This window comes from Delphinus delphis, chromosome 18 (assembly GCF_949987515.2).
Source record: "Delphinus delphis chromosome 18, mDelDel1.2, whole genome shotgun sequence".
NCBI classification, from domain to species: Eukaryota; Metazoa; Chordata; class Mammalia; order Artiodactyla; family Delphinidae; genus Delphinus; species Delphinus delphis.
This window is the reverse complement of record NC_082700.1, coordinates 1540676-1561672: the sequence shown is the minus strand read 5'-3', so window position 1 is coordinate 1561672 and position 20997 is coordinate 1540676. Positions and strand designations below refer to the sequence as shown.

General features: G+C 41.4%; 1 protein-coding gene across 1 annotated transcript in view; it reads left to right on the top strand.

The window, feature by feature from the left end:
* MICU2 (mitochondrial calcium uptake 2) overlaps nt 1–20997 on the top strand; it is an 84169-nt gene that overhangs the window by 19169 nt on the left and 44003 nt on the right. Inside the window, exon 2 of the mRNA XM_059995619.1 lies at nt 9443–9587. Coding sequence (XP_059851602.1) covers nt 9443–9587 — 145 coding nt within the window. The remainder of the gene's footprint in view (nt 1–9442; nt 9588–20997) is intronic.

The following is a 20997-nucleotide window of genomic DNA, read 5'->3' as shown; positions in this document are numbered from 1 at the left end:
TTACTGCATTACAAGTAATCCTTGAAAGCCATGGAGCATTTTACATTTAACCAGAACCATGTGGACGGTTCTCACATGTTGAGGATAGCTCCAGTCCCAGCTTTGATTCTGCCCCTCCTCTCCCATACATTTAGCTTTAGATGCAGGTTTGAGAAGCAAATCTAGTGGTACTGGGACGGACTCATCCCCGCTCCCATCACTTTCCACCCAGTCCCGGGAGGTTTAGGGGCAGAGCCCCCAGCAGACCCTCAGCAGTGCTTTGATCTCCACAAGCACATTCCATAGGCTCCTCTTCTTCCTGAGGCCGACAGGGTTGAGTCCAAGTAACTTAGGATATCTCCTTCAGGTAAACATTAAGATTGGTACCGTTTAGTCCATTCCTACTGGAATAGTTCTCCTGCACTGCAATAAATAAGTTGGAGTGAAGAGGGGCAAAAAAAATTCTCCCCAGCCTTTCGGGTTGAATAGCTTGAGAATGTTACCCCCTCACACTGCTTTCATTTCCTCACTTAGTATACAAGGGTGATGTGTGTCTTTTAAGCATTATCTTAGAACTACATCTTGCTTAATCATTTACTGTGTCATTTTTTTGTACTATCTTCTCTGACAACCGCTTTTAAGAGGTTGAATCCAGCAATAAGGGCATCATAGTTCTAACCTTACTTAGATTTTCTAACGTCTGCCTTATTTAGGTTTTCTGAAAGAACTAAAACTGACCAATCTCCCCCGAGGTCTTCTAGGATTATTCAAACCTGAGTATATTCACATAGGGCAGTGGCAGATGGGGTAGTAAATTCAGGTCTTTGAGGGTTTCAGTGAGGTTTTCCCACTCTGTTTTTGAGCAAATCTGTTGCTGATTTGTTCTCTGTCTTCCTGAAGTACAGCAGTTTGCATGTTGAATCCTTGGTGTCTGCCACACATGTGGATATTCTTTTCCCTAAATGCTTTTCTCTGTGCTTTTCTTCTGCCTTCTATGTGTTTTTTTTTTTCCTATCCGTAGTTTGTGTATTTTCTGCAGTGTTGGTTCTAGTCTTTCCTGTTTCTTAGAGCTTCTCGTTTCATACTGGCATCTTTCGTGTCTACTCGTCTTGTGCGGCTGGGCTGGCTCCCTTTCAGAGGCCTCTGTCATCTTGCATCTTATCTTTGCTCTCGGATGTTTAAAGTGCATCGATCACGTCTTTTGTTTTCTGTGATTTTTTTCTGCTTTCTTTCAGAATTTGATTTTCATTGTTGTTTCCTATTGCTCTGCATTTTCCCAGAGAATTTGGACAGGCCCAACATCAGGTTTTAAACAGATGGGTCTAGCCAGATACGTTATTTGCCAAGGACAGTGTGAGTGTATAAGCTTGACCCTTTCCATCTTGAACTGAGCACTCTTTACCTTCACATCAGAACATTAGCTGCAGAGCAGGATGTTCATAGCTTCCATGGACTGTGGGTCAGTCTGCTGCCTGCGGGACTGGAGGAGGAGCGAGGTATGTCCTGGCTCTCCTCTGGGCGTTCTGCCTTCCTGCCACGCTGGGGGTTAGCGCATCCCCAGGGGTGGCCTTTGCGATTCCCCCTGTTTGGGGTGCCTGCCCCTTTAGAGAAGTGCCCTCGGACATAGTTGCTGGCTTTTTGGTCAGCGTGGCTGTGGACGCAGTATTTTCCTCTGCCCAGCCGTGCCCGGCATCCTCTGCTGATGCCAGCCCTCCTTTGACAGGACGCAGGAGGGGAAAGAGGCATGTGCTGGGTCTCTGGTGACAGCAGCGAGTGACAGGGGTTTCCGGGGGGACTCCCCACGGTCCTCTCCGGCCTGCACATCCCTGCACTTGGGAGCTCTCAGTGACAGCGTTACCCCTGCAGGTTAGAGGAAGTCACCTTCCACAGTGCACCTTCCTGCCATCTGCTCCTCAGCTGTCTGCGATCCCAGTGTGAGGGGGCCCCCAGAGGCGTGCAGTGCACACACCCAGACCCGGCTGCCCCATCCGCAAGGGATTCCAGAATCTCATCCTCTCGTTCATCACACTCTGGGGGAGGAAACTAGTTTTCATTCCTAGTACTGTCGTGCAGGTGGGTCAGCATTATCAGTATCTATCAATAGAAGATCTTTCTAGAACAGCTTAGAGTGGGAGGTAGGAGCTAGCATCAGCATGGCTGTCCTTATTTTCTGGTTTTCATTCTGGTTCTTTGTCAGGTTTTGGGACGGAGATTTTAAGAAGTTTTACTTACTGCTTTCTCATCAATTTATGGTTCTGTTTTTTTTGTTGTTTTTGTTGTTTTTAATGACCCTTTGATTGTATTAAGAGTTAACTCAGGAAGGTACATTATACCTTTTTCTTTTTTTAGCATAGAGAAAGGACCTTCCCAAATTTTATTTGCAAGTGGATAATCGTATAGATTGAGAGTGAAAACCAAAAATCCAAAGGGAAAAAGAAAACTTGTTTTTTGTAGCAGAGCCTATAAAAGCTGGAGGTTCCGGGACTTCTCTGGTAGTCCAGTGGGTAAGACTCCACACTCCCAATGCCGGGGCCTGTGTTCAACTCCTGGTTGGGGAGCGAGATCCCACATGCATGCCGCAACCAAGAGTCCGCATTCTGCAACTAAAAAAAACAATCCCACATGCCGCAACTAAAGATCCCACGTGCTGCAGTGAAGATCCCGCGTGCTGTAACTGAGACCCGATGCAGCCTAAATAAATAAATAAATATTTTTAAAAATTTTTTAAAAATAAAAGCTGGAGGTTCCGAGTTCCTCCAGTGCTGGTATTCTCACCATACCCTTGAAACGGCTCCTGGAATTTAACAGATTTTTAGACGTGCATAGCAACGTTTATTTATATCCTATATCAACTACTTAAAATTATGGCTTGCCTTATGATACCTTTTATGTTTGAAAGGAATTGATTTAGCCCTAGGAGATGACATTCAGATTTCTCCTGACATCCTGAAACCTAGGTGTCAGCATACTGAATGGCTATTTGTATAGATGCTTTTCCTGTAAGTGAGAGCTCATCATGACTAAGAATACACTCGTAGTAAGTTTTTTTAAAAGTGACTGTTAACAGTGTTGGAAGATGAAAAGATTTGTATCCTGTGGTCTAATTTTATATGACATGTAATAGTGTTTATGACGAGCCCGAACTATGTCTACTTGTATTTTTCTGAAAGACACTGTGCTTTTACTCACAGTTCTAATCATTTTCAGTTTATATAAGCGTGGCCCTGGTATTTTTATGTAACATACATTCTACAAAGTGCTTTGGATATATATAGTAGATTAGAGAGTAATGCTGAGTTTATACAGCGTCGGTGGGGTATGAGTTATGCCCTGTAAGTGAATCTTCCAGACAACTAAAATTACCCTCGTAAGTAATAAAACATCTTTTTTTAATACAAGATTTACATTAAAAACAGTTAAGCTACATTACACATTTTTAACAAAATGTTCCCTACATAATTAGCAATTTCTAAGTGACTGAAGACCATCATCACATAAATAGACCTAGTGGCTGTTTGTTGGTCATCATGACATAGATTGATCCAGACTATTGTGGCCAGGTCTGGCTTGTTTAATTTTTCTCTCCCGTCTCACTTTCAGGCTGTAAGATCTCCCTTCTGCCACTAGTATACTTGACTCTAGCATTTGTAATGTAATGTTTCTAATATGCTGGGATTTTGAGACTGAAAAGCCAAGCGTATTGGATGGATGTATAGACTAAGTGCTGAATCATGGTATGAGATATCCTGCAGCATCAGCCGTGTACCTTCCAGTGTCTTCCGTCTACGCTGGCTCTTGTGTGAATTAAAAGAAAATGCCCACATCCAAGACGGTCTTCCTGGTGCACTGTGTCTGCCCTTCTCCCCTTCTGTCCATTTTGGTCGCGTCCCCCAGAGACTCTCTGCCCCCTGGACCTGCTGCCCAGACCTCAGGACTGGCTGTAGCGCGCTTTGCTCTACTGTTGCTCCCAGTCTTGGCGACTCCTCACCGTTTGCAGCCCAGGTCCCATTTCTCCTGGCCTGGCATGCCTTTGTTAAGTCTTCCAATTAACAAGGCAGTTAATTGGTCCTCTCTCTGCCTTCTCCTACAATTTTTTACATATTTCTGTTAGAGCATTTGTTTGAATTACGACGATCATGATAGTAATGGCTAACCTTCCAGAGCACGTAGTATGTGTATTATTTCATTGAACCACACGGTTTATAAAAGACCCTTTAAGTAGATACTACTGTCTTCTTCATTTTACAGATTAGTTAGGGAGAAGTCACAGTACGAACTTGGCCAAGTGACAGAGCTGGGATTTAAGTCCAGGCAGCTTGATTCCTGTTTCCTCACTGTTCGTGAGTCAGCTGATAATTGGTCCTAGGTCACATACCTAGTGAGTGACAGAACTGGAATTTGCATCCAGGGTAGTTTGACCTTGGAGCCAGTGCTCTGAATTGTTTGTTTGCTCTCCAGCATTCCCTTTTGTGAGCTCCTTAAAGGCCGAGACCTCACAGTGTCCATCTGTATATCTGCAGAACAGTGACACATAACAGGTTCTTAAATGTTTGAAGATGAATTTGTGAACTTTTTCACCGCCTGGTATGGAGCAGTACTAACGGCACTAAGCTGGGCATCTGCCCTTGTGTTGTCTCAGACAGAATTGGTTATTCCTCCCCATCCTCCGCATCCACACTGATCCTCTACCTGCACTTAACCAAACTCAAACTCAGTTTACCAAGCACAACTGACCACAGATACGCCACATGTACACATATCTGTGAGAGAGAGACAGGGGAAACGAGAGAGAAGAATGAGTGCCCAAAACCACATGGTCAGTTCAAGGAATACGCAAACAGCAGCAACAGAAAAAAGCCACCTGAAACGTGCGCGGGAAGGAGGGGAGAGACAGGAGGATGTGGGCAGAGAGAGCATGCTCACGTGAGCAGGAGAGCACCAGGGGAGAGGATGGAAGGGTTGGGGGCAGACAGACATTGTTAATTCTTGATGTTAAATCCATCCATCGGAGCTTTGATCATAGTGGTCGTACATGTGAAGTATGGCAAGAATAAACTTTATAGATAAAAGATTCAAAATGCCAAATTGATCTTCCAAATTCTGCGAAGTAAGCATAAATATATGATACACATCAATTTGTGGTCCTTTAAAATTCAACTGCTGTATGACAAAGGGGACTTAAAGAAAATTGATTTGTAGGTTCGTCAACTTGGAATTAGAAAGGCTCTGGAAATTTCAGAACAATACTCTTCTTTCCTCTGAGTAAATTTTGCTGTAGCGAAGAAACGTGTTCATAACATCCTACTTATTTTAAATTTTATTGAACAAGGGAAACAATACATGTCATTTAGGAAATGGACAACTCTTAGCCCAGGTCTTAAGGATGGCTAATTCTAGTTCTATTCTTTGTTATTCTCTAGAGCCTAACTTAAATCCCACTCTTTTTATGAAAACTTTCTCAGCTGTCATTACCCACACTGATTTCTCTATTTTCCTAGTTTATGTAATCCTTAGAGGAGCGGGCATAGGATAGTGGTTGAGCTGAGGTTGTCATATTGCCTCTATGCTATCCGCTGACTTGCCATGTTAACCCAGGCAAGCTGGTTAACCTTGACAAGCTTTGGTTTCTTCTTTTGTAAAATGAGGCTGATAAAATGGAGTCTCCTATTGGGGTCATTGTGAAGGTTGAGTGGGACCATGTATGTAAAGATTTTAGCACCCTACCTTGCATGTGTTTAATTCACATTAGCTCTATTGTTAGTGTTTATTACTGTACTGTTGCCCTTTTGATTAGTATGTGTCCTGTCTCTTCCTAGAGTGCCCTCACACTAGTAGATGCTTGATTACGTATTTACTTGGGAGGTCGGCGGGTAGAAGTTAGGATGAAGGGAAAGACTCTAGTAGTAAGAGGTGGTGACTTGGAGGCTTCCACTATATATTGCATAAGGGAAATGGTGGGATTAGTATCTACACAGGTGATGGCCTCCAACTGATAGCTGTGTCCTCAGTAAGCAGTGTGAGAGGTGGTGGAAAAGATTAGAAAAAGGAGAGACATTGCTAGTGCTGGCAAAGGGAGTTGCAGGATTTGGGGGTAGTAGAATAGGTTTATTTATACTATGAAGTAGCAGAAATTAAAGGTATGACACCAGGTTGAGTTGTAAGGATGTTGGTAGGGGGTCGTTAGATAGTTTTATGCCACATCGCCTACTGGTAGAGAATCATGGTGGTGGGCAAATGTGGAGGTCATTTGCTTGTAAGTGACCTTCTAAATTCATGGTCTACAATTCATATGGCAGTTTCAAGTTCAGAAATCAACCCAGGGAAGGGAGCTTTAGTTTCTACCTTTTCTTGTTCATTGGGGAGGATATTTAACCAAAATCGGAAGGGATGGCAACCCAATCAACCATTATCTAAAATGGCATTGCCCAGGGGGCCTCCCTGGTGGCCCAGTGGTTGGGACTTCACCTTCCATTTCAAGGGGTGCGGGTTCAGTCCCTGGTCGGGGAGCTAAGATCCCACATGCCTTGCAGCCAAATAACCAAAACATAAAACAGAAGCAATATTGTAACAAATTCAGTAAAGGGTTTAAAAATAGTTTTAAAATAAAAATAAAATGACACTTCCCAGAATAATTGACTCTTCTCAAGAATCTTCAGAAATGTTACGCTTATGCAAGTTATAGACGCATACAAGTGTATAGAACATGGTAACCATGAGATGGAGGAATAGTTTTCATGTCTTGCTGCAAGAGAGTGGGAGGTTTGTGTTTTTACTTGTTGGTCATTTTCAGTATAGATTAGGACCAGGAAAGAGGAAGATTGCCACAAGATAGAGGACAGCACGAAAACCAAAAGAGACAGAATAACGATCCATCCTGTTATGAGAGCACTTGAGGAGGATAAATGAGTAATTGGCCCCTTTTAGTTGGTTGAAGTTTAGAAAGAAGAATATGTTTGTTTGCATAAAAGGGATTAAGTGGTTGGTAAAAGATATTTTTTTAACTAGTCATGAACAACTTAGATACAAGATAATATAAAAGAGCCAGCATTGGGACTTCCCTGGCGGTCCAGTGGTTAAGACTCCGCACTTCCACTGCAGAGGGCACGGGTTCAATCCCTGGTGGGGGAACTAAGATCCCAGATGCCGTGTGGCATGGCCAATAAATAAATAATTTTTTTTTTAAGAACCAACATTTATTTAAAGATTTGGAAATTCATATACCTATTTCTATATAGATTATTTACCTTTTAAAAACTAATAGACTATATATTAACATTAGTATAATAAACACAAATATTTTTTAAGCTAATAATGTATATATCCGTGTTTAACTTCTTTAGCTCTTCAATACACTGTACTACTCTTGTATCTAGGACTTTGCCAGTGCTGTGACATTTACTGAGAAGACTCTTACCCCTCTCCCTTCCCTATCCCATCTGTATACTTTCTGTAAATTCACTGCCAAGGCACTTAGTACATTCTAGTAGGAATTACTGTTTGTCTTGTTTACCACTGTTTTCCTACAAATACTATCCATTTGATAATATATTAAATGATAATTTATCTACTTCATGTATAAAATGTTCAGAAAATATTAATAAAATTCAATTTTCTGATGACTGAGATAAGAGTATGGACTCATATAATTAAGACATGCCCCTTGAGTTATTTTTATAGTAGTAATTTAAGGGGAAAGAAAAGGAAAGACATGAAGAGGCAAGATCTGGAGAAGACAGGGCACTCTCAGTGCAGTATTATTGAGTGTTCTGTATACGGCCAGTATTCTGGTAGGCACTCAAGGAAGCCAGTTGTCAAACTGGGGAGAGAGAATTAATACTGGTTAGAGGACTGAGATCAGCTAAAAGGAGCTGTTGACGGCTTTGAATTTGGAGGTTTAAGCAACCGGAATTGCCGTTTTTCCCCATTTCAGCTCCACTCAGCACTTACTGAACATGACTTGTGTGTCAGCATGGAAAGGAAGCGATGTGTCCAGGAAGGATGTCGTGGTCTGATTTAGCTTGTTACCTTCAGGAAAGCGGTCCCGAGTGCCAGTGTGCTCTTGGATTTCACAGATGACACGTTCTGAGTCAAGGTTCCTATTTTGACCTTGGCCCGTGTGCTGACTGGTATGTCGTCTTCTTCCAGGCTGCCTAGGGCACAGTGCCTAGCCATGGGTAGGAGGATAGTTGTGGTAGTTAAGAGATTGAAACACTTTTGAGTCAGACACACCTGGTTTTTTATCCTGGCTCTGCATTTACTTTACAGTTTTCATATCTACTGTAGTATCTACTGTTCAGTTACTGTGAGGATTAACTAAATAGTCCACGGAGGGTACTTAACTAGTACAGTGCCTAGCACATAGTAAGTGCTCCGTGAAAGGTTAGCAATAAATATTTCAGTATCGTCTCTATCAGCATTTGGGTCAAGGCCCAGGTCCCATTGTCTAAGGTACAGACTCTGACAGTAACAATATCTTAGCCATTCTTCTTCTCTTAGCACTGTGCACCCATGATGTCAATATATTCCTAAAATCAGGGCCACTGATCAGAATGGATGTACTTCATCTTTACATGATCTGCTGCCGTCCTGTCTCCCTGAGCTTCTCTTCCGCCATACCACCCTTGAGCACACCACGCTTGTTCCTGTCCCATGGTCTGTATTCTTTCTTTACCTCCTCATTGGAATGCTCTCCCTACAGAGCCCAAGCCCACAAGGCCTGCCTCATTTAGTCTCGTTGAATGTCACCTGTTCGGAAAGACTCTCCTTGTCCATCCCATTGAAATACTACTTTTTTAAAAAATTTATTTATTTTATTTATTTATTTTTGCCTCCGTTGGGTCTTCGTTGCTGTGCGCGGGCTTTCTCTAGTTGCGGCGAGTGGAGGCTACTCTTCGTTGCAGTGCACGGGCTTCTCATTGCAGTGGCTTCTCTTGTTGTGGAGCACGGTCTCTAGGCGTGCGGGCTTCAGTAGTTGTGGCACACGGGCTCCGTAGTTGTGGCTCGAGGGCTCTGGAGCGCAGGTTCAGTGGTTGTGGTGCACGGGCTTAGTTGCTCCGCGGCATGTGGGATCTTCCTGGACCAGGACTCGAACCCGTGTCCCCTGCATTGGCAGGCGGATTCTTAACCACTGCGCCACCAGGGAAGCCCCGAAATGTTACTAATCACTTTCTTATCCTGCTTTATATCTCTTCATGGCACTTCTTAGTGTCTTATATTATTTTATACATTTATTCGTTAATTGTCATTCTCCTGTTTGGGAATGCAGGTTCCTCAGGTTAGCCTCATCACTGCTCTGTTTTCAGTGCCTGTGCACTCAGTAAATATCTGTTCAGTAAATGACTTCAAAGTTTGGAGGTTGTTATACCTAAACACTAAAATTACTCTTTAAAGATTATTGTAGAAGTAGCTAAGTTGGGGAATGATACTGAAAAAAATCTGAAATTGCAATTTCTTTTTCTTTTAGAAAAGTGTGGACTCTGGAGAGATGAAAGGGAAACCGTCTCCTCGTAAACAGCGCTTCATGCAGTTTTCCTCACTGGAACACGGGGGAGAGTATTACATGACACCACGGGACTTCCTCTTCTCAGTAATGTTTGACCAAATCGAACGTAAGTTGTGTTTTTATTTTTTAAGTTAAAAAAATCAAATATTAGGGCTGAAAAACCTCTGTTTTATAGAATTGGTAACAGCTTTTCTTCATCTTAATTATCATCATTCTTTGTACCATGCGTTTACTTAATTATTTAGACTTTCAACCCTTGTGAGACTAAACTTTTATTTATTTATTTATTTATTTATTTATTTATTTATTTATCTAAGAAATAGTTGCTTTGTATGTGGGTTTTTCTAAAAAGAGGAAAAGGGCTTCCCTGGTGGCGCAGTGGTTGAGAGTCCGCCTGCCGATGCAGGGGACACGGGTTCGTGCCCCGGTCCGGGAAGATCCCACATGCCGCAGAGCAGCTGGGCCCACAAGCCATGGACGCTGAGCCTGCGCGTCCGCAGCCTGTGCTCCACAACAGGAGAGGCCACAGCAGTGAGAGGCCCGCGTACCGCAAAAAAAAAAAAAAAAAAAAGTATCCTAAAGAGAGGGAAAAAATAGGTAAGTTTTTAAATGTCACTAAATAAGTTCTTAATAGGGTAACTAATTCATCCAAGATGTTACATTTTGGTGGTGTTGATGTTTTAAATTGGGCAAAAAAAAGAAACTAGGTTAGAGCAATTAGGAGGGTCACACAGGGGGTGGGGTGGTGGTGGGATGAACTGGGTGATTGGGATTGACATGTATACACTGATGTGGATAAAATGGATGACTAATAAGAATGGTAGCCTAATGGTAGCCAAGTAAACATAGAACCTCACACCAAAGGCCTATTTACTGCAGTAATGTTTACCCAGCACATCATATCTGGCTCTCAACAGTAAAATCAAGTGGTATGCTAAACAGCAAAAAGCGTCATCTGAAGAGGCAAAAGCAAACATCAGAACCTGATTCAAATATAGCAGATATTTTGGAATTGTCAGACCAGGAATTCTGAATAACTATAATATACTGAGGACTCTAAAAGGAAGAGTTCACAGCATATAATAACAGATGGGTAATGTAAACCGAGATAGGGGAACTCTTAGAGTCAAAAGGAAATGTTAGAAATAAAAACCTCTGTAACAGAGATGAAGAATGCCTTTGATGGTCTCATCAGAATAATCCTCTGGGCCCAGAAAATAATTGGTGATCTTGAAGGTATGTCAGTCAAAACTTCCCAAACTGAAAAGAAAAAAGACTGGAAAAAACAATATTCAGGAACTGTGGTATAATTCAAAAAGTGTAACATGCCCATAATGGCAATACCAGAAAGAGAAGAAAGAACAGAAGAAATATTTGTAGTATTAACAGCTGAGAATTTTCCAAAATTATTAACAAACACCAAACCACAGATTCAAGAAACTCACAGAATACCAAGCAGGATTAATACAAAAATAAACTCAAAATGGATACCAAGCAGGATGAATACAAAAATAAACTCAAAAGGCCTAAATGTGGGATTGATACTATGAAATTCCTAGAGGAAAATGTAGGCAGAACACCCTTTGACATAAATCACAGCAATATCTTTTTGGATTTGTCTCCTAGAGTAATGGAAATAAAAATAAACAAATGGGACATAATTAAACTTAATAGCTTTTGCACAGCAAAGGAAACCATAAACAAAACAAAAAGACAACCTACAGAATGAGAGAAAATATTTGCAAACAATATGACTGACAAGGAATTAATCTCCAAAATATACAAGCAGCTCATGCAGCTCAATATCAAAAGCAAACAACCCAATCAAAAAATGGGCAGAAGATCTAAATAGACATTTCTCCAAAGAAGATATACAGATTGCCAACAAACACATGAAAAGATGCTCAACATCACTAATCATTAGAGAAATGCAAATCAAAACTACAATGAGGTATCACCTCACACCAGTCAGAATGGCCATCATCAAAAAATCTACAAACAGGGCTTCCCTGGTGGCGCAGTGGTTGAGAGTCCGCCTGCCAATGCAGGGGACATGGGTTCGTGCCCCAGTCCGGGAAGATCCCACATGCCGCAGAGCGGCTAGGCCCATGAGCCATGGCGGCTGAGCCTGCGCATCTGGAGCCTGTGTTCCGCAACGGGGGAGGCCACAACAGTGAGAGGCCCATGTACCACAAAAAAAAAAAATCTACAAACAGTAAATGCTGGAGAGGGTGTGGAGAAAAGGGAACCCTTTGGCACTGTTGGTAGGAATGTAAATTGGTGCAGCCACTATGGAGAACAGTAGGGAGGTTCCTCAGAAAACTGAAAATAGAGTTACCATATGATCCAGCAATTCCAGCAATTCTGGGCATACATCTGGAGAAAACTCTAATTCAAAAAGATACATGCACTCCAATGTTCATAGCAGCACTATATACAACAGCCGAGACATGGCAGCAACCCAAGTGTCCATCCACAGATGAATGAATAAAGATGTGGTCTATATATACAGTGGAGCCTTAGCCATAAAAAAGAAGGAAATAATGCCATTTGCAGCAACATGGATGGACCTAGAGATTATACTAAGTGAATTAAGCCAGACAAAGACAAGTATCATATGATACCACTTATAGATGGAACCAAAGAAAAAAATACAAATGAACTTACGTACAAAACAGAAATAGACCCACAGACATAGAAAACAAACTTTACCAGAGGGGAAAATGGAGGGGAGGGATAAATTAGGAGTTTTAGATTAACATATACACACTACTATATATAAAATAAATAGCCAACAGGGATCTACTTTACAGCACAGGGAACTATACTCAATATTTTGTATTAACCTATAAGGGAAAAGAATCTGAAAAAGAACAGATGTATATATGTATAACTGAATCACTTTGCTGTGCACCTGAAACTAACACAACATTGTAAATCAACTATATTTGAATTTCTTAAAAAAGAAAGAAAAAAAATACTTTGAGATGAATGAAAATGAAGACATAATACATCAAAAGTTATAGAATGCAGCTAAAAGAGTGCTTAGAGGACAGTTTACAACCGTAAATACCTGTATTAATAAAGAAAAAGGTCTCAAAGCAGTAACCTAACCTGTCATCTTAAGGCACTGGAGAAAGAAGAGCAAACTAAACCTAAAGCAAGCAAAAGAAAGGAAATAACAAAGATGATAGATAAAGAAAATAGAGGCTAGAAAAAGTAGAGGAAAATCAATGAAACTAAAAGCTGTTTCTTTGAAAAGAGGTGTCAAAAGTTGAAAAAACTTTAGCTAAATTGACCAAGGAAAAAAAAAGAGAAAACTCAAAACTATTAGAAAATGGTGAAAGAGGGAGCATTACTAACAACCTTAACAGAAGTCAAAAGGATCATAAAGGAATACATAAAGGATCATAAAGGAATCATAAGGATCCTAAAAGATCATAAAGGAACACAATTGTGTGCAAATAACTTAGATCATAAAGGATCATAAAGGAATACAATGAACAACTGTATGCAAATAACTTAGATGAAATGGGCAAATTCCATTTTTCTCTGATTCTGTGGATTATCATTTCACTCTCTTCATAGTGTCCTTTGATACACAAAAGTTTTTAATTTTGATGAAGTCATATGTATTTGTTTTACTTTTGTTGACTATATTTTTAGTGTCATAGTTGAGAAAATATTGCCAAATACAAAGTCATAAAGATTTGCCCCTGTTTTATAGTTTTAACTATTGAGGTTAGGTCTTTGATCCATTTTAAGTTAATTTTTGTAAGTGGTGTAAAGTAAAAGGGTGCAACTTCATTCTTTTGCATGTGGCTCTCTATCTGTTTATTATTTATTATCTAATTATTTTTATCTATTATCTAATGATCTGATTATTCATTTGTTGGAAAGAGTGTTGTTTCCCCCATTGAATTTTCCTGGCTTCCTTGTCAATATCCAACTGAGTATAAATGTATAGGTTTATTTCCAAACTCTCAATTCTGTTTTGTTGTTCTGTATGTGTATCCTTTGCTAGTACCACACAGGCCTGATTACTGTAGCTTTGTATTAGGGTTTGAAATCAGGAAGTCTGAATCCTCCAACTTTGTTCTTTTTCAAGATTCTTTTAGCTATTCAAGGTCTCTTGAAATTCCATATGAATTTTAGGATGGCCTTTTCTGGGGCTTCCCTGGTGGTGCAGTGGTTGAGAGTCTGCCTGCCAATGCAGGGGACACGGGTTCGTGCCCCGGTCTGGGAAGATCCCACATGCCGTGGAGTGGCTGGGCCCGTGAGCCATGGCCGCTGAGCCTGCGCATCTGGAGCCTGTGCTCCACAACGGGAGAGGCCACAACAGTGAGAGGCCCACGTACTGTTAAAAAAAAAAAGCACCATTGGAATTGTGATAGGGATTGCAATGAATAGAAAGATTGCTTTTTGTAGTACTGTCATCCTAACAATATTAGGTCTTCCACTCCATTAACACAAGATGTCTTTCCATGTATCTAAATCTTTAATTCTTCCATCAAGTTTTATAGCTTTTACTGTGTAAGTTTTACACCTCTTTGGTTAAATTTATTCCCCAATATTTAATTCTTTGTGATGCTATTGCAAATGGAATTGTTTTCTTAATTTCATTATGGGATTACTCATTGCTAGTATACAGAAATACAACTGATTTATGTGTGTTGATTTTGTATGCTGTAACTTTGATAAATTCACTCATTAGTTCTAACAGTTTTTTGTGAATTTCTTAAGATTTCCTGCATAATGAGATCATGTTTTCTATGAGCAGATTTAACTGGACTTGTTCCTTTCCTATTTGGAAGCTTTTTATTTCTTTTTCCTGCCTAATTACTCTGGCTAGAAGTTCTAGTCACATGTTAAATAGAGGTGGCAAAAGCAGCATCCTTTTCTTGTTCCTAATGTTTCTGTTAAAGCTTTCAGTCTTCATCACTGAGTATGATGTTAGCTCTCATATTACATATGTGTGCCCTTTATAATGTTAAGGAAGGTCTCTTCTATTCCTAGTTTATTGGGTATTTTTACCATGAAAGGGTGTTAGATTTTGTCAGATGCTTCTTTTTTTTTTAGACCAATTTTTATACTGTTTTTCCACTTAACATTTTTATTTATTTATTTTATTATTTATGGCTGTGTTGGGTCTTCGTTTCTGTGCGAGGGCTTTCTCTAGTTGCGGCAAGCGGGGGCCACTCTTCATCGCGGTGCGCGGGCCTCTCACTATCGCGGCCTCTCTTGTTGCGGAGCACAGGCTCCAGACGCGCAGGCTCAGTAATTGTGGCGCACGGGCCCAGTTGCTATGCGGCATGTGGGATCGTCCCAGACCAGGGCTCGAACCCATGTCCCCTGCATTGGCAGGCAGACTCTCAACCGCTGCGCCACCAGGGGAGCCCCGTTGGGAAGCTTCTGGTTACTGATTCACACTCCATACTTGTTTGGATACATTCACATTTCCTACTTTTTACTGTGTTCCGTAAGTTTCAGCATGCTGGTTTATAGTGTTGTTCGCATTCTCTAGTTCTTTACTGATCTTCTCTGTGGCGGTTCTGTCCATTGTTGAAAGTAGAGTATTGAAATCTATTATTGTCGAACTGTCTTTTTTCCCTTCAAGTCTGTCAGTTAGGCAACTTTCTAAAAGCATATGAAGAGTGAGATCCCATTTTTCCTTGTTTATATATGTGTGTAAGTAACATACAGTCTGCAAGGATATTTGCCACATTGCTAGTAGTTCACTCTTTTGGAATTACCAGTTTTTGTATTTTCTTTTTGTCTTGTAATTTTCTAATTCATCAGCAACAAATATTTATTATTTGCATTAAAAAGAAAAAGTTAAAAATATGTCTTAGGGGCTTCCCTGGTGGCGCAGTGGTTGAGAGTCCACCTGCCGATGCAGGGGACGCGGGTTTGTGCCCCGGTCCGGGAAGATCCCACGTGCCGCGGAGCGTCTGGGCCCGTGAGCCATGGCCGCCGAGCCTGTGCGTCCGGAGCCTGTGCTCCGCAACGGGAGAGGCCACAACAGTGAGAGGCCCGTGTACCGCCAAAAAAAAAAAAAAAAAAAAAAAAAAAAAAAAAAACAGTCTTAAAGAAATCTACATTTAGAAGGTTAGTGAAGCAAGAAGAGCCAGTTACAGAGATTTTTTAAATAAGACCATTGGCCACGGATGAGAGTGCAGTGTCATGGGAGCAGGAAGTGTTTGGTCAGTAGTGTGGTGTCCAGAAAGATCCAGTAGGATGGGAATTGGGGAGAGGCTGTTGGATTTGGTCATCAGCATGGGTCACCAGGACCTTTGGTAGATCGGTGTCAAGAGAGTGCTGGACAGTGAAAGAAAGAATTAGAAAGAAATGAAAATGACAGGTATAGATTGCTTTTTCTAAAAATTTTTATCTCAAAGGTACAAAACAGAGAGGATGATATTATGAAAGAAAACAAAGGATAATGAAAGAATTTTTTAGAAATACTTAATAGGCAAACAGTTCTTGTTTATCAGAAATGTCTGTGCTGTGACCTATATTGTAATTTATTCTAATTTTTTCATTTAGGGTTTCAAGTGGAGGTTGTAAAAGCTTGATTAGCAGAATATTAACATATCATATACTTGTAAACAGTATGTGTTAATGTCTGTTTTCTCTTTACCTGACTCAGTGGTTCACTCCTTTGACTTTCTCTCACAAACATTTGTATTTTCTTCCTCATGTAACAGGAGCTATTTAGTCTTGTGCTCAGTGTCGTCGAAGAATTTCCCCCGTTTTATGTTCTTTCAAGAATTTTCCTGGGAGTTCCCTGGTGACCTAGTGGTTAGGATTCCGGGCTTTCACTGCCGTGGCCCAGGTTCAATCCCTGATTGGGGAACTGAGATCCCACAAGCCGTGCAGCACAGCCCCCCCACCAAAAAAAAAAAGAATTTTCTCCCATTTTATGTTCTTTCAATTGAATCGAAGTTTTACTTCGCTCTACTTTGTTTTAGCCATAGACCCAGGTTCTTCTAATGAAGTTCAGAGTTTACATGGCTTTTTCTTTCTTTCATTGTTGTTGTTTTTATGCAACCCTTGATTCAACCAATTTAGGTTCTTATAATGTTTCCACTTCATTATTCATTGGAATGCGGTTAAACTCTATCAGAAGGCATTTAGCTAAATGAAGAATTGAGTGATTTTGAAGGCTGAATAATACATCCTTTATGCATATGATGTCCTTCCTCTTCATTTTTCATCATGGATAAGAAGACGAAGAATCTTGGTTGCATTCCTACGGATCATGATGAACAGCAAAACAAGAAAAAAGGGAGGCACCCCAGTGACCCGTGATCCTCATGTGTAAACAGAAAGAAATAAAGCAGTCTGAAATGTATTAGCTCCTAAACTCATTTTTACCTGGTATTTATCTTCCTGGACTTCTTACAAATAATATACTTTATTTATGATGGGGCTTATTTGAACCCTCTCCCCACGCCTCTTTCAGGTGGATGCTGGCTCTTTGTTCTCCTTTATTATTTGTTAGGTTTGGGGGAGATCAGTGTCACCTTAATCCCTTATTGCACACTCAGAAAACCATAAAAACGTGCTCCTTTCAGAATTAGGTTATCTAGCTAAAACACCATCTTCCCTTATTTAAGTTCTTTTCTATTGAATTCCAAGCTTTGATGCTGTTTTCTACTAAATGTCGTTAGCCTTACAGTACTTAGTTCTCAATTTTAGTGACCTTCGTTCTTATCATTCACCTCCCATGTCCATTACTTAGAATTGCCCCAGTTTTGAAATCCCAAATTACAGAATCCCACTTTACCCACTTTCTCATACCCAGCATACCTATTCTTGACTTCATAAAAGCTTCTGCTCTCAGTTATCCCATTTTCCCCAAGTTCTCAACTCCTTCTGGACCTTCTTCCTTCCCTGTAGCCACATGGTTTGTCATTTTGTCACTCTTTACTAATTGCTTCCCAGTATCTTTCCCCTTTGTCCTTGTTGAACCTAGACTGCTGTGAACTGTTGGAGAAAATCCCATGGTTATGCAGATTGGAGCCACTAAATTCATGTTCTTCAACTTGGCCTAGATTCTCCAAGGCATTTACACATCGCTTCCTAGCCTTCTGCCAACGGTGCTCCCTGCCCTGCTGAGACTCGTTCCTCCACCACCCTCTCTGCATCTCCTTCCCTCGTTCTCTCTGCCTCTACCGTCTCAGTGTCTGAAGCTCACAGACCCTCTTGTGTCTTTACTGCCTTGACGACCCCAGCACAGTCAGCCCCGCCAGCTACTCGCTTTCCAGCGGGCGGCCCCTGCGCTCACGGCCTGCACCACAGTCTGGCTTCCTGCCTCCCCTCTCTGCTGACTATTCTCTTGAACGTCAGCGGTGGCCCCCAAATGGCCAAGACGGGCGGCTGCTGTTCGCCTGACTCTTGACTGACCCTCTAGCAGCACTTGCTGCTGTGGACGTCTCTCCCTGGGCGCCTGTGGTTTTGTTCTCAGCGATGTGTTCCTGCCGTCTGTTTCCTTTGTGCTTCCTCTTCCTACCAGCGCCTAAATGCTTCCTCCCTTCAGCGCTGCTCCCTTAGACACAGTCCCCCAGGGGGTTATTGCTGCTCACCGTTGTCGCTTCAGGGTCGTTTTTCGCTGTCTCAAGCTCTCCGCTGGCCCCTAGAAGCTCTGGTCTCGCTGTGCATCAGGCACTTACATTCGTGCGCTATCCCCACAGGCATCTGGAACTCAGCGCATCCGAAACTGAAGCCCGCTTCCTCCCCATCACACCCTTTCCGGTGCCCCCTTTCCCTGCGGTGGCGCTCCCCCAGCTCACTCAGGCTGTGGGGAGTTTTCGTGGACATGTCCAGCTGCCTCATGTTCTGTATCTGCTCCGTCACCAAGAGCAGCTTATTCTCCCTCCTCCACTTCTCTTCTCTGTCCTTCTCTGTGTCTTCTGTGTCTTTTGCTCAGGGTAGGCCCTCAGCGCTTCTCCCCAGATTATTGCGAAGGACTCCTTTCCTTCAGGCTGGACCTCCTTCTTCTGAACAACACACTGATCCTTTTACTCTCCATAAACGCGTTTAGTGGTTCTAGGAGCTCTTAACTTACTGCTCGGAGCCCTCTTGCTCTGACTTGTGCCTGTGTCTATCCTGCGGGTGGTACCCTTTGGTTCCGTCATACAGAGCAACTTAAAAACCAACTCTTCCATTTAAAGCTCTTTATGTAAGACAGCAACAATATGTCGTTGTCATGAGGAAAGCACTTAAATTTTACTTGGAGAAATGTTATTAAAAGTCAAATTTCTTATGACTTTTTCTCACAGTAATTTTAGCATGCAGCTCATTTTAGTAGAATATGATGTTTATTGTATTCCTTCTACACTGCAATTTTATTGAATTAATTTTAGCATCTTCAGAATTAAAAGTTTGCTGAAAATGTGTTTAAGGGTACCATAATGAGGCTTTATATTATTAGAAAGATTATCTTATATTAGAAAATGTTGTGGTCAAGCATAATTTTCCTTCTTGCCTTAATGGCCTGCATGCTTAAATGTAATGTTCTGTTACTATGAAATGTGTACAGCTCTACCTTAGAACTAATGCTGTTGTAACAGCATAGAGAGAGCATTTATACTGTATCTTTCTACCTTAGTAACTTTTGTTAAGGACACGTTATTTCCATTTTAGTCAGACGGAGCTGCATTTTTATCCAGCTGACCAAAGCAAGGCAGGATGCACAGAAGTCAGTGAAGGATGCGTCAGGGTTCTTTTACCTCATTTGCAGGCACTGCGGTGGAAAATGCAGGACAGACCGACTGCTGACTCGCCAGCGCAAACAGCAGTGACGAGACTGTCCAGCTCCCCAAGAGCCACAAGATAAATGCCTGCCCCTCTTTCCAGAGGCTTTTGTTACGAGCACAGTGCTGTGCTCACATCTCAGCCCCATCTTATTCCACGCTGCTGCCCTTTTAATCCCTCTTGCCTTGTTCAGTTATTTTCCATAGCACTTGTCACACCCTAATGTTTACTATAATATGTATTTACAATTTCCTTACTTTTGAAGTTTACTGTTTATTGTCTGTTTCTCCCCCTAGAGCGTCTGCTCCGTGACAGGAATGTGTGTCCCTTGTGCTCAGTGACATAAACAAAATACCCAGAGTAGTGCTCGGCACATATTAGGTATTCATTCATTCACAGGAGTTTCTATCAGGCGTCCAAGAGGAAGTGTTGAGTGAGCAGTTAGATGTACAAGTAGGAGAGAGAACGGAACTGAAATGTAGGTTGAAGACTCTTCAGTGGATTCATGAGAGCTGAGACTTCATGAGGTTGCAAAAGTGAGTTTAGATGGGAAAGGTGGGTGGAAGGAATGAGCTCTGGGATGACCCAGCATTTACAAGTTGGGGAGAGTAAGTGGGAGCAGCTAAAAGGTAGTGTGATTCCATTTATATGAAGTATCCATCATAGGCACCCCTAGAGACAAAGTAGATTCGTGGTTGCCCACAAGTAGGGGAAGAGGAGTGGCTGCTAATGGGCTTTCCGTTCTTTTGGCGGGTAGTGAAAATGTTCTGAAAGTAGGTGGTGGTGATGGTTGTACCACTCTGAATATACTAAAAACCATTGAACTATACAGTTTCAGTGGACGGATTTTGTGATATATGAAGTATATCGCAATAAAGCTATAAAAACATGTAAAAATACCGATCCTTGTTCCCAGTTGAAAATATTAATTTTAAAATTATTTTCATGGAAATGACTCTGACAAGTATAGGTTTCTGGTAACTGACCATACTGCTGAACTGAATGAAGAAGCATTTTCAGAACTAATGGAAAACTGATGAATTCATAACAGTGCTAACAAAAGACCAAGATGAAAAAAAATTAATTACATGGGACTGAGTGGACTGATGAGGATGATTATAATTTTTGTGACTTTCTGTTTGAATAAAAAAAAAAAATCCCACAAGGACCCAGAGGCAAAAAAATATACAAATCAATTTTCACTGCAGAGTAAAGGAGCTGTTACAGGGGAGGATTCCTGGACTGAATGTCACTATTATGACACAGTGTGAGTGTGTTTCGTGTTTGGTAATTGCAGTCATTGTTGCTTTTGTTGTGGCCATCCATTTACAATGCTTGGTGTCAGTTTATTTATCTCTTGTAAAAATAAAATACAGTGTGTGTGTGTGAAAAAAAATGAATACAGTAAATAAATAAATAAATAAAATTATTATACTTTGCAAAAAATAAATGGAGACGCTAAAATAATAAAAACATGACTTTTTTTTTTTTTTTTTTTTTTTTTGCAGTACGCGGGCCTCTCACTGTTGTGGCCTCTCCCGTTGTGGAGCACAGGCTCCGGACGCGCAGGCTCAGCGGCCATGGCTCACGGGCCCAGCTGCTCCACGGCATGTGGGATCTTCCCGGACCAGGGCACGAACCCGTGTCCCCTGCATCGGCAGGCGGACTCTCAACCACTGCGCCACCAGGGAAGCCCAAACATGACTCTTTATATGCATTTCCAATATCAGAGAACTCATTGTGGGTCTAAACCGAAA